At 35.3% G+C, this 11,255-nt stretch overlaps 3 protein-coding genes across 9 annotated transcripts in view; 2 read left to right on the top strand and 1 right to left on the bottom strand.

Moving 5' to 3' along the window:
- The window catches only part of LOC108746371 (gamma-glutamyltranspeptidase 1-like), a 10,635-nt gene extending 3,567 nt beyond the window's left edge, over positions 1-7,068 (top strand). The window contains exons 3-10 of the mRNA XM_018483106.1: positions 3,045-3,281; positions 3,365-3,588; positions 3,674-3,866; positions 3,962-4,162; positions 4,267-4,516; positions 4,614-4,807; positions 5,018-5,258; positions 5,363-7,068. Coding sequence (XP_018338608.1) covers positions 3,045-3,281; positions 3,365-3,588; positions 3,674-3,866; positions 3,962-4,162; positions 4,267-4,516; positions 4,614-4,807; positions 5,018-5,258; positions 5,363-5,626 — 1,804 coding nt within the window. The 3' untranslated portion in view covers positions 5,627-7,068. The remainder of the gene's footprint in view (positions 1-3,044; positions 3,282-3,364; positions 3,589-3,673; positions 3,867-3,961; positions 4,163-4,266; positions 4,517-4,613; positions 4,808-5,017; positions 5,259-5,362) is intronic.
- The window catches only part of LOC108746381 (phytanoyl-CoA dioxygenase, peroxisomal-like), a 52,720-nt gene that overhangs the window by 36,844 nt on the left and 4,621 nt on the right, over positions 1-11,255 (bottom strand). Inside the window, exons 1-3 of one of the 7 annotated variants that reach the window (XM_018483119.1) lie at positions 10,533-11,239; positions 9,440-9,520; positions 8,252-8,389 (exon numbers count right to left, since the gene is read on the bottom strand). The gene's annotated coding sequence lies outside the window, so the exon portion shown is untranslated. The other 6 variants (XM_018483127.1, XM_018483149.1, XM_018483141.1 and 3 more) reach the window with 6 other exon arrangements.
- LOC108746440 (nuclear protein 1) overlaps positions 10,081-11,255 on the top strand; it is a 2,885-nt gene continuing 1,710 nt past the window's right edge. Inside the window, exon 1 of the mRNA XM_018483226.1 lies at positions 10,081-10,419. Within this exon, the coding sequence (XP_018338728.1) occupies positions 10,204-10,416 (213 nt within the window). The 5' untranslated portion in view covers positions 10,081-10,203 and the 3' untranslated portion in view covers positions 10,417-10,419. The remainder of the gene's footprint in view (positions 10,420-11,255) is intronic.

The following is an 11,255-nucleotide window of genomic DNA, read 5'->3' as shown; positions in this document are numbered from 1 at the left end:
GAATTCACATTGCGATAGCAATGTATGTCATTATGCGTAGTGTGGAGTGTGCATCGCGCATGATATCGCGCGAAAGTAGTAAATCTCAGAGATTATACCTGCTTATGCAGACCGAATAATATGTAAAAGCGAGCATGACGTGATTTCTTATAAAAAAAATAAAAAAATATATAGAATAGAATTTTTCGATTTTCTGCTTAGTTTTCGAGAAAATCGAATTTGAAAATCCACTGCGTACGTATGTGGCTAAGCTACGTGCGGTTTGTCGAGCGACATACGAGTATAATGCGTAAAGTGTTTATAAACAATGCTCTACGACTTACAATGTTGAATACTCATGTCAGTTTGCATTCAAATATCATGAAATATAGATATACGAACAGGGAGTGCTTCAATATGATCCAGGCTTTGGGAATCTGTAATGATAATTTATCCGCCGTTATTCGCTACTACGCAAGGCGATATCCTAAACGGCGTGTTCCGAATCGAAGAACGATTCAACGGATGGAGCGAAGCCTTTTAGAAAATGAATCTTTTGCACTATTTTATTACGAAATTGTGGCCGTATTCGTAGGCGAACGCTTACCGAAAACAATGTTTTGGAAGATATAAAATTAAAACTAAATACACAATTCAACTGATAAATGTAGTGATAGCTAGTAACAAAAATTATTATTGCCTTATAATACGGAATTAATCGCAATTGATCGAAGTAGATTAAGGTAACAGTTAATTGTTGTCGCGCCATATGGATAGAAATTAATTACAAAAGTTTTTTCTTTCATAATACAATTAAGAATTCTTCATTTTAAACACGACGAGCCCCACATGAAGAGACACACGAGTACAAAGTTCTATTGTAAAAACAAAAAAATTTGTTTCAACAAGTGAATTAGTTATTGTCGTATTTTTGTAAAAAAACAATCAGATTAAGCAATATGCTCCTATTTAGATTCAACCCCGAGAGTTATTTAAAAAAATTCTTTATCCTTTTGAAAAGCCAATTGAATAAACTTACGTGTATCCTGTGGTGCGAGGACTCCTCTGTATAACTGAACACTGTGACAATTTAAGGTAAAGAGTGAATTTAAACTGCAATAATGCCAAAAGCCAAAAAATGCTGGTCGATTTATATTAGGAAAAAGAAAAAAAGAAGAGTAAGAAAAGGGAAAGGAAGGAGAAGAGTTTAGAGTGGGACTGGAAATTGTTCAAGGAGAGGGAGATACAGATCTTTATCTTTTCTATCTAAAAACTTTTGTAATTAATTTCTATCCATATAGCGCGACAACAATTAACTATTACCTTAATCTACTTCGATCGATTGCGATTAATTCCGTATTATAAGGCATAATAATTTTTGTTACTAGCTATCACTACATTTATCAGTTGAATTGTGTATTTAGTTTTAATTTTTAACGTATTCAATTTTATTGTACTGAAGGGGGTCAAATCTTGACCGAAACGTCTACTTATTGTTATGAAATTGTTTTTAAATAATATATAACTTATTTACATCCTTAGTTGTGGCTGTATGCTCTTTATTATTTAACCTTATTAAATTTTAAATTATTACATAGATCTTCTTAAATAAAATAACTTTTATTCGCAATATATATGAATAGCGATATAAAGTTCTAAGCTAAAATTAACATTACGTATTAGCATTGAAGAAATGTGTATACAAAAACCCGCAAAAATATTCATAAACGTGTATAATTATATATGAAATATATCCATACGTGTTCATACATCCTTCTTTTATAAAATTACTTTTTAGTGTAATAGAAATAATAATAGTTATGTGAAAACGCGAAAAATAATTAAAGGGATAATTTTTGCATTATTTGTTTTAGAAAAAAACAAGTTTGGAAAAATGTAAAAAAAATTGCTCGTACATAATTATGCATAATTTTATATATAATTTATATGTAAGTAATTTTTTTTACATTTCTTCGAACTTGATTTTTTCTAAAACAAATTGTGCGAAAATTACCTTTTTAATTATTTTTAATGTTTTTACATTACTATTATTATTTCTGTTACACTAAAAATTTTCCATAATTTTATAAAAGAAAAAAAGATGTATAAATATGTGTGAATATATTTAACATTTAATTATACATATGAATATTTATGCGTGTTTAGATACATACGTTTATACATATTCATGTATGAAAAATTTCCATTTATCAGACGATACAAAGTTCTAAACAATTAACATTAAATATTGAAAAATGTATACACGTTTGAGCAATATATATAAATATCGGCGAGCACTTATATAATGGACATATTAATCATTTTTTATAACTTAATTACAATAAAAATATATTAGATAAACCACTCGTATAAATATCAAATATTAAAATAAGGGGCTCCTATACCAGATCATTATAAACGAGCTTTAAAAGATGTAAATATTAATTCTTTATTATTCTTTTTCTATCATGTCACGGAACGTTTCGACCATACTTGGTCCTCTTCAGCCGTGTTTAAAATAAATAAAAACCCTTAACAATAATTAAAAGATTTTTAATTTTTTATTGTTAAGGGTTTTTATTTATTTTAAACACAGCTAACATTAAAGTTGAAAATTAGAAGAATACATTAACATAAATCTGTATTAATTTATATTTTAATAAATTATGTATGCTGATTACTACTTTATTTGCTTTCAAAAAATGTGAGAAGAAAATCAAATGCATAATACTGTCAGTATCACTGTGCTATCGTCAATTAATATTAATTATTATAGTATTAATAAACTCATAAAAAAATTATTCATTCAAAATATATTAATATTTAATACTTACTGAACTCTTAAAGTGTCTCTACAATGACACAAGAAAGAGGCAACGATAAAATCAATGCATACAAAATAGCTATTTATGAGACTTGATAAATTAAAATCTGTAAAAAATAAGGTTATTAAAGATCATTATTACAAACAACAACATCGCGTTTATATTTATAAAAGTGACCACTTTAATCATGAAATACGTTTCATGATTATTTTTATTCGATATATTATTGCTCTTTTTCAGATCACGATTTCGTGTACATCATGTAATCATAATTGGCGCTATCGTAGCTGCATTGATAATCGCCATAATCATCGGCCTAAGTGCGTACGCGCGTAACAATACGTCAGATTCACAAAATAATGAATTTTTGGTGCCGCCCGATCCAGAAAGCTTCCAACCACCTTCGTGGAGTAAGTTAAGAACTTTCAAACGCGGTGCCGTTTGCGCGGACGGAGCACCATGCGCTGTTATTGGCAAGTATGTATACCAAAGATGTGAATTGTTTAATTCGTAAGAATAATCAATAAAACTAGATAAATACGTTTAATTTCTCTTTTCAGGTCAATTCTAGAACGGAACGGATCGGCAGTGGATGCTGCACTAGCAGCGCTAATATGCAACGGACTCGTGAACATGCAGAGTCTGGGTCTCGGTGGTGGATTTTTGATGACTATTTATCAAAGATCCACACGCCAGACCTTCGTTCTCAATGCAAGGGACCGCGCACCTTTGGCAGCGAATTTTACGATGTACGCTGGCAAACCCGCAAATGCATCTAGATTCGGTAAATTTTGACCAATTTTTCAATAAACAACCAATCGTCTTCTCGTATGAAAAAATATTTAATACTGCCGGACTTTAATTGACAGGTGCACTGGCAGTCGCCGTACCCGGTGAACTGGCTGGTTACTGGGAAGCTCATCAACAATTCGGTAAATTGCCATGGGCGGATTTATTCAAACCGAGCATCGACCTCTGTGAAAAGGGCTATGTTCTAACATTAGTACAGTATGACGGACTTTTATATAATAAGAAGAGTATTTACAATGATCCAACTTTGAGGTATAAACTTACTAAATGTGTAGATACAAACCATGCATAATGAATGCTGAAATATTTATGGCGGTATATACGAAATATCCTCTTTAATCTTTTAGAGAACTATTTGTTGATCCTGCAACTAACGAGTTTCATAAACCAGGCTCTGTAATTAAACCCCACACGCTTTGCGAAACGCTACGGACTGTTGCCAAGAAAAACGCAAGCGAATTTTATAACGGTACGATTGGACAACTTCTCGTTGACGATTTACAAGAACAAGGAGGAATAATAACGATGAAAGATCTTAATGAGTACAGGTAATCACATTCAGAAAAGTTTCTTTTTTTTTCTAAATACGGATAATTATACGCCGCATCACAAAGAGAGCTCTTGGGTATATGTTCTTCTTACTTTTGCCCAGAGTTTCGTGGAATCAACCCATACGATCAAATTTTTCGGACGGATTGGAACTCTTGACTACAGGTTTGCCTGGTAGCGGAGCTCTTCTCTCGTTTATTCTCAACATCTTCGATGATTACGGCTTCATGCCAGCCAGCATAGCTGACTTTAACGCAACAATCCTCACATATCATAGAATGATAGAGACTTTCAAGTATGCGTTCGCATTAAGGACGAAGCTGGGTGACGGAACTTTCATCGATATGACCGAAGTAAGCATATCGAAAAGGGATCATTCGATCCCTTTTTCTTTCAATCTTATTGAGTTTGTTATCAATTAATAATTGCATTATTTTAATTCTTTTAAAGATAATCAGAAACCTGACATCGAAGAGCTTCGCGCGCTCGATACGAAAGAAAATAGACGATACAAGAACGTGGCAGGATCCACAACATTATGGCTCTCCTGCCTACGCTAATGTCGAAGACCATGGTACCGCGCACGTGTCCGTGCTGACGCAGAATGGTGATGCGGTATCGGTTACCAGCACCATCAATTTTTAGTAAGTCCACCTAGGCCGATATTTATAATCGATTCTTATATTTGAGACTGTCTCAAGGTATCCATAAGTCAACCAGAATGTTATATTAGCATTTTAAAACATTACTTAAAACAGTCTCAAAATAAGAATAAACTATAAATACCGTCTATAAAATCGCATTGTTTACAGATCATAAATATATCCTTTATATGCCTTTTTTAACGATTTTAGTTTCGGAAGTGGAATAGTCAGCAGGAGAACCGGCATTTTGTTAAATAACGGCATGGACGACTTCAGCATTCCGTCGCAGTTCAATTACTTCGGTGTGCCGCCAAGCCCCAACAATTATATCGCGCCCAAAAAACAGCCATTGTCCTCAATGGTACCATCCTTTCTGGTCGATCGGAACGGTGACATCAAAATGGTCATGGGTGCTGCTGGCGGTACGAAAATTACGACGGCAGTATCGCAAGTCAGTAACATCTAAATATTTAACAGCTTGCTCAATTCGGATTTCTACTTAGCGTCATCAGGATCAACAAATCAATAGACGAACAAAAACCTGTATGCTTTTAGGTGACAGCGAAAATACTTTGGATGGGGCGGACGGTCAAGGAGGCGGTGGATTCAGCGAGGATACATCACCAGCTATTTCCGCCCAAAGTGTCTTACGAGTATGGGATCCCTAAACAAGTGGTCGACGGTCTGAAGCGTTTGGGACATGTCATGGAACGCTACAAACTTCGCGGCAGCGTAGCTTGTGTCGTACTGTATGAAAATTCCACAATTTTCGCGAACGCTGATTATCGCAAAGGTGGCGATGTGTACGGCATCAATTGATTCGCATGAGTCATCTTCCGGTGATCCAGTCATTATTTTGTAGCACAAACCTTCTGCGAAAGATAATAGACTTTGTTGAAACAATGCCGAACAAAATCTCATGATTATAACACGGATGTATGCGATCAATCTTGTTATTGTTATTGGCGAGACGTTCGTGTTTGGAAGATCGATGTGTCAGTATTACCGTTCAATATAAACTTTTACACTTTCTCGCTCACTGGTCACATCTTGTTCTTACATCGCTCTTCCTCCTTCCACATCTACATTATCGCGAATTTATCTTTCCTTTAATTTTCGTAATATTGATGTACACAAACTAGACAATGTAGGACACGAAGACCAAGGAATTTTTTTTTCACAGTCGATATACATGTTTATACGATTCGAATTCTCAGCACAGTTAAATGACTCTCCGTGGACGTGATGATTATTGAAAATCTCTAGCCTTGCTGCACTATTTATAGGCGTAAAGCCTTGATGTCAATATCACTGCGATTTTTTTTCTGTTTTAAACTACTTTGGATCACCAAATATTCCACTTAAATCCGTTTTCACAGGTATATGGTTACCTAAAGATTGAAGGTTATCAACAGATTCATTAATGAAATTCATTCATGAATTTCTCGGTTAACTTTAATCTTTAGGTAACCATATATTGTGAAATCGTGCCTTAAATGTTACCTGCACATCCCAATCTCTGCGAAATTCTCTAATAATTGTTCTATAATATTTTTAAAAAATAATCTTGTTAATCAATAAAACCAAATTTTAATAATTGACATAAAGTGATACACTATTTTGATGACAGCATTTTTCTAGAGGGAAATTATTTTTCGTATTGTTGATATGTTTCTCACTGCATGTTTCTCTCTTTCTAATCTTGCTTCAAAGTTTTCTACAACGTCAAGACGACGCTTGGGAAGTGTAAATATAAGGCATTGCATTAGCAATTCCCCTTCTACAGTTCGACAAAACCTGTTTCGTCTGAAGCTGTCCGGGAGGATTCTCTCGATTAGTTAAGAGCAGATCGGGGGGGGGGGGGGGGGGGCTCCTTAATGCCAGCCATCAGGATCAAATCGATTAACGGTACTACGTATCCAATTTCCTTTCGTCTGGTCATCGCCAAATTCATTCTTCGAATTCGATCGACGATTTTCTTCATACGACACTTTTATAAACGTCAAAAATGAGAAAGAGAAAGAAGAAGAAGCTGCATGGCCGAATTTTGTCATCCGCTGACTTAGCGGAGATAGCACATTCTACAAGCTATAATTAAATATCGCCTCATGTCGGCGAAAGGAGTGCACGAAAACGAGCACGTATTTCGTGCTTATGGTCGAGATAATCCATCGTTCGCATCACATTGTTCGGCCTTGAAAATAAAATGCGCCGTGAAAGAAAGAAGGAACTGATGTTTTAAGTACAAATGATTATATGCAGACGCGACATTTAATTATAAATTATAACATCAACGTTATAATATGAGAACATCAAATAAAAAATTAAATAAATATTTTATAGATATAGAACATCTGAATATAGAACATCTGTTTGTATCATTAATAAATAAGTTATAATTAACATCGATGATCTGCTTAAATAAATATTATGTATTTCGTCACTGAAATGAAATACGGATTTTGCAAACATATCGGATTTTTCCGTAAATGATAAATGTTGAATATGATATATCATAAAGAATTTATTGTTTATCAATTTTACTATCTTCACGACATTATTCAATGTAGTGCCAACTTATTCAAATAGAACACAAGTCGTCAGTATGATGTCAAAGTTATTCCAAAATGATTACTATGGCCGGTATTCATACTCGATTATTACATTTAATATCATCTTAAGTACAGTCTTAAGATGTCATAAACCAATCAGAAAGCCGCATTAGCATCTTAAGATATTACTTAAGATAATCTTAAAATATGAATGGACTATGAATATCGGCCTAAAAATCATTTTTCAGTCACTTCACTTTGATGTTATCATCAATTGTTGTTTATATGTTATAATGTCAAGGAAGGAAACTTTGATTGTTGCTAAATAAAAATCATATGTAAAACAAAGTTATATATAGAAAGTCACGAACAAAGCCTGTGATTAAAAAATACAGAATAATTTAATCGAGAGATTTCATCGACGCGTCTTTTACGCTTCAATAACTTCGCTTTGTACATTGACATCGTATGACGTAGAAACAAGCTCGATTGATTGTGCGTGCGTTAATGCGTGATATCAGCTTTCCTCAGCAGAACCGCGCGGTGATATCCATATCCGCTCGGTGAATGTAACAACAAAATATTTCTCAAGTTGTTTATGTCCCCGTTACGAGTGTCTCGCCGCACCTCCGCAAGGCGGATTGCAAGTGCCACATCTAGTTTGCAGACGATTAGAATGCGAACCTAACACGCGCTTTTCCTATCGACATATAAACATTGATTCTTAAGTATAGCTAATCCGTTACTTTCATTCCATTCTTTTCTGTTCTTTTTATTTTTACAAATGTTTTCAATTTGATGCAGGGAGCAATATCATAACTGCGCGATTTCTCAATGTTTTCTCAAATACTTGACAAGATAAGAAATATATCGGTTTGAATAAAAGAGCTACCTTCAGAAATCTGCACTTGGCTAAAAGCAGCACTGTTACATGGCATCAGAGCGCTGGAAATACACGCTCTATAGAACTCGCAGAAGGCAATGCACTTGGACGTCGGGTGAGCTTACGTGTTGGAATTTTCTAGGTCGTCTGGAACATATAGATTAGCCACGTAAGTAATAACTATTGAAAGCAACGGGAGTGAAGACCTCGTGTATGAAAAGAATCATTATCGTGAGAAATCTTTCACAATAATTAATACAATAAACTATACTCTGCTTATTTTCAAATACCCGATTACGTTTCTAACGACAACAATGTACAATTCAATAACTTCTCAAAAATTAATTTATCTACAGATTTTTAATTTGTATTGTTCATATAGATAACAATGTCTATAGAAGTTATCTCCATTTATCTATTTATATTTTATATTGATACGCCAGTTCGTATAAATATGAAATAATTGATTGAGTGTCTTAATTGACAACAAACTCAGAGTGCCTTAATTGATTATTTTATCGCATACAGCGAAATTATATTTTTAAAATATGTATTTCTGATTATACAATATTATAATAATAATTCTACGTTATTCCAGATAGCAAAGTGCCTTGTTGTTAGTATGTTACTCGCAAATAAATATGTGTTGCTATCAAAATTATACAGTAACTGAATTCATATTTGTTGGCAAGTTAATGCTTTTATGACTTTAGGCAGTAATTTGGCAACAATTTGCTGACAACTTCAAAATCTTCTTCATCAAAATTCTTGCTATCTATTACCATAATAATCTGCAGAATCACATAATGTTATCATATTGCTGGCGACGCGAAATTTGATGCTGCTATCTTGCCATTGACTGCTAACGATACATTGTTGCTTGTATATATAAGACTAAAATGTCAATATATTCAAAATGGTCGAAGAAAAATATATGTAAATTGCCACCATCATAAGCAATCATAGATTCGCACTATTTTGTTGACACGCTTAATTGTCTGAGACAATATTCTACAATATAAATATTCTGACCAAGTTGCTTAAAATTATATAAATATATATAATACTTTCAAATATATAATTCATTGTCCTTTATCTTCTTTTCATACATTGAACAATATGTAAGTACTTATTGCTAGTAGATCCATATATAGGCTTCAACAACATAGGATCAGCTCTGCACAATACGGCGCGTACCTTTACAATGTTGCCAGGTGGTTCTATCTGCCCAATTATTTTCGTCCTTGAAAACACTCAACGCTACGCTTGGGGAAATATCTGAAATGCATTATAGGACATATAAACTATTATACTGTAATGTATTTGACGAGCGTTCTATACATATTTGTCGTGACGTTGCACCTCCATTGTGCAATTTTGTTCGCCTCTTAATTAGTTTGTTTCTCTTTTCGCAACTGACAACTACAAATAATCGAAATCCAAATCGGGAGTTACATAATTTTGCGAAAAAGTCTGATCGAAATGGAGCTTCTCGTTATGTTATCGGTGCCACAAGATCTACGTCGCAAAAGGTTACCGTCTCGACGTACAGATACTACGCAGTTGTACAAACAAGTATAAAAGAAGATATTTCCTTCTGTTTCTTTTTTCCTATGCGGAATTAACAAAGGAAAACGTGATACATTAGATTCGCGTTGAATTGTCGTCTGGTCCCGTCTGGTCACGTCTGGTTGAGAGAGCATTCGCCATTCGTCGGCAAAGAAACCGGGCCTTGTTACGCCGGCACGGCTTCGGCTTCGGACGAAGCACGAAGCACGCATGAGCGGCCCGCGGAACCGGGTCGCCGTATATAAACCCGGGTCGGCGAACGCCGCGCGACCAGTATAGCGAATCGATCTCCGCGGTCGAGTCATCCCAGTCGAGCGATATTCTGCGCATTTACGTCGCGCCCGCGACTTTCTTTCCGCAATCGTCCCCGAGTACATCGAATCTCGTGAACTATGTCCGAGGCATACGTCGACGAGTACGAGCACTTCAACTACGACTACGACAAGCACATCTTCACCTCGCACGGCGGTAAACAGAGGAGCAAACGCGAGGCTGTCGCGCACACGAATCACTTCGACCCGAGCGGCCATTCCAGAAAGATTCTCACCAAGCTGATGAACACCGAGCACAACAAACGGCAGACGACGAGCAAGAGCAAGGCGTAAAAGGTTAGATCACCGAGTCGATTTTATTTCAATGCTCGTACTCTCGATCGTCGACACAATCCGATGTAATATTTAATCAATCGCTTATATTCTCTCGTGAAAGTGACGTCATTTACCTTCATCCTTCATCTCGCAGCAAGATTCGAACATATTCGTTCACATCGGTACATCTACTTCAAGACTGCCTAATACTGGGGTACTTTCCATTTGACGACACAGGTGTTTACGTTTATCGGCTATTCTTATCGACGTTCAGAGAGAATTAACATAAAACAACGTGAAGTTAGCTGAATGTTATCATCAATTACCTTAAAGTTGAATATTCCAAACGCGCCCTACTTATCTCAATTCGTATTCATGTGTGATTGCCTTCAGAAGGCTATTACGTTAGGCTTATCACAAGGATAGAACGTTCACAGATAACGTATAATTTTTTCCGATTAATTTCGCTGAATTAAAATCTGTAAACTTTGTAGATATGATTCTTAATCGTTCTTCTACATTTTATATTTTAGTTTTTATATTTTATTGTATGTTTGGAAAGATAACAATGGAACAAAAATCAGAAACGGTCGCACTCATCTTTTCTTTTTCACTACATTCGATGGGGGCTCGGTTTCCAAATAGCTCCGCTAGTCGAATCGGATATCTCAAACATTTCCATTGCGAATTATCGCGAAATGTAAACACACACCGCCCGCGCCGTATTGCGTCTTACTTCGCTATCGGCGCCGACTATCTTTGTGTGCGATGACTCACACGACGCCGCAGTCCACACGCGCGTGTTTATTTATCTTTCTCCCGGTTGCGTAACGCGCAGTATATATATATATATATAT

The sequence above is a fragment of the Trachymyrmex septentrionalis genome, unplaced genomic scaffold (assembly GCF_001594115.1).
Source record: "Trachymyrmex septentrionalis isolate Tsep2-gDNA-1 unplaced genomic scaffold, Tsep1.0 scaffold107, whole genome shotgun sequence".
In the NCBI taxonomy this organism is placed as follows: Eukaryota; Metazoa; Arthropoda; class Insecta; order Hymenoptera; family Formicidae; genus Trachymyrmex; species Trachymyrmex septentrionalis.
Note: the sequence above shows the minus strand (reverse complement) of the source record. Positions and strands in the feature narration are given on the sequence as shown.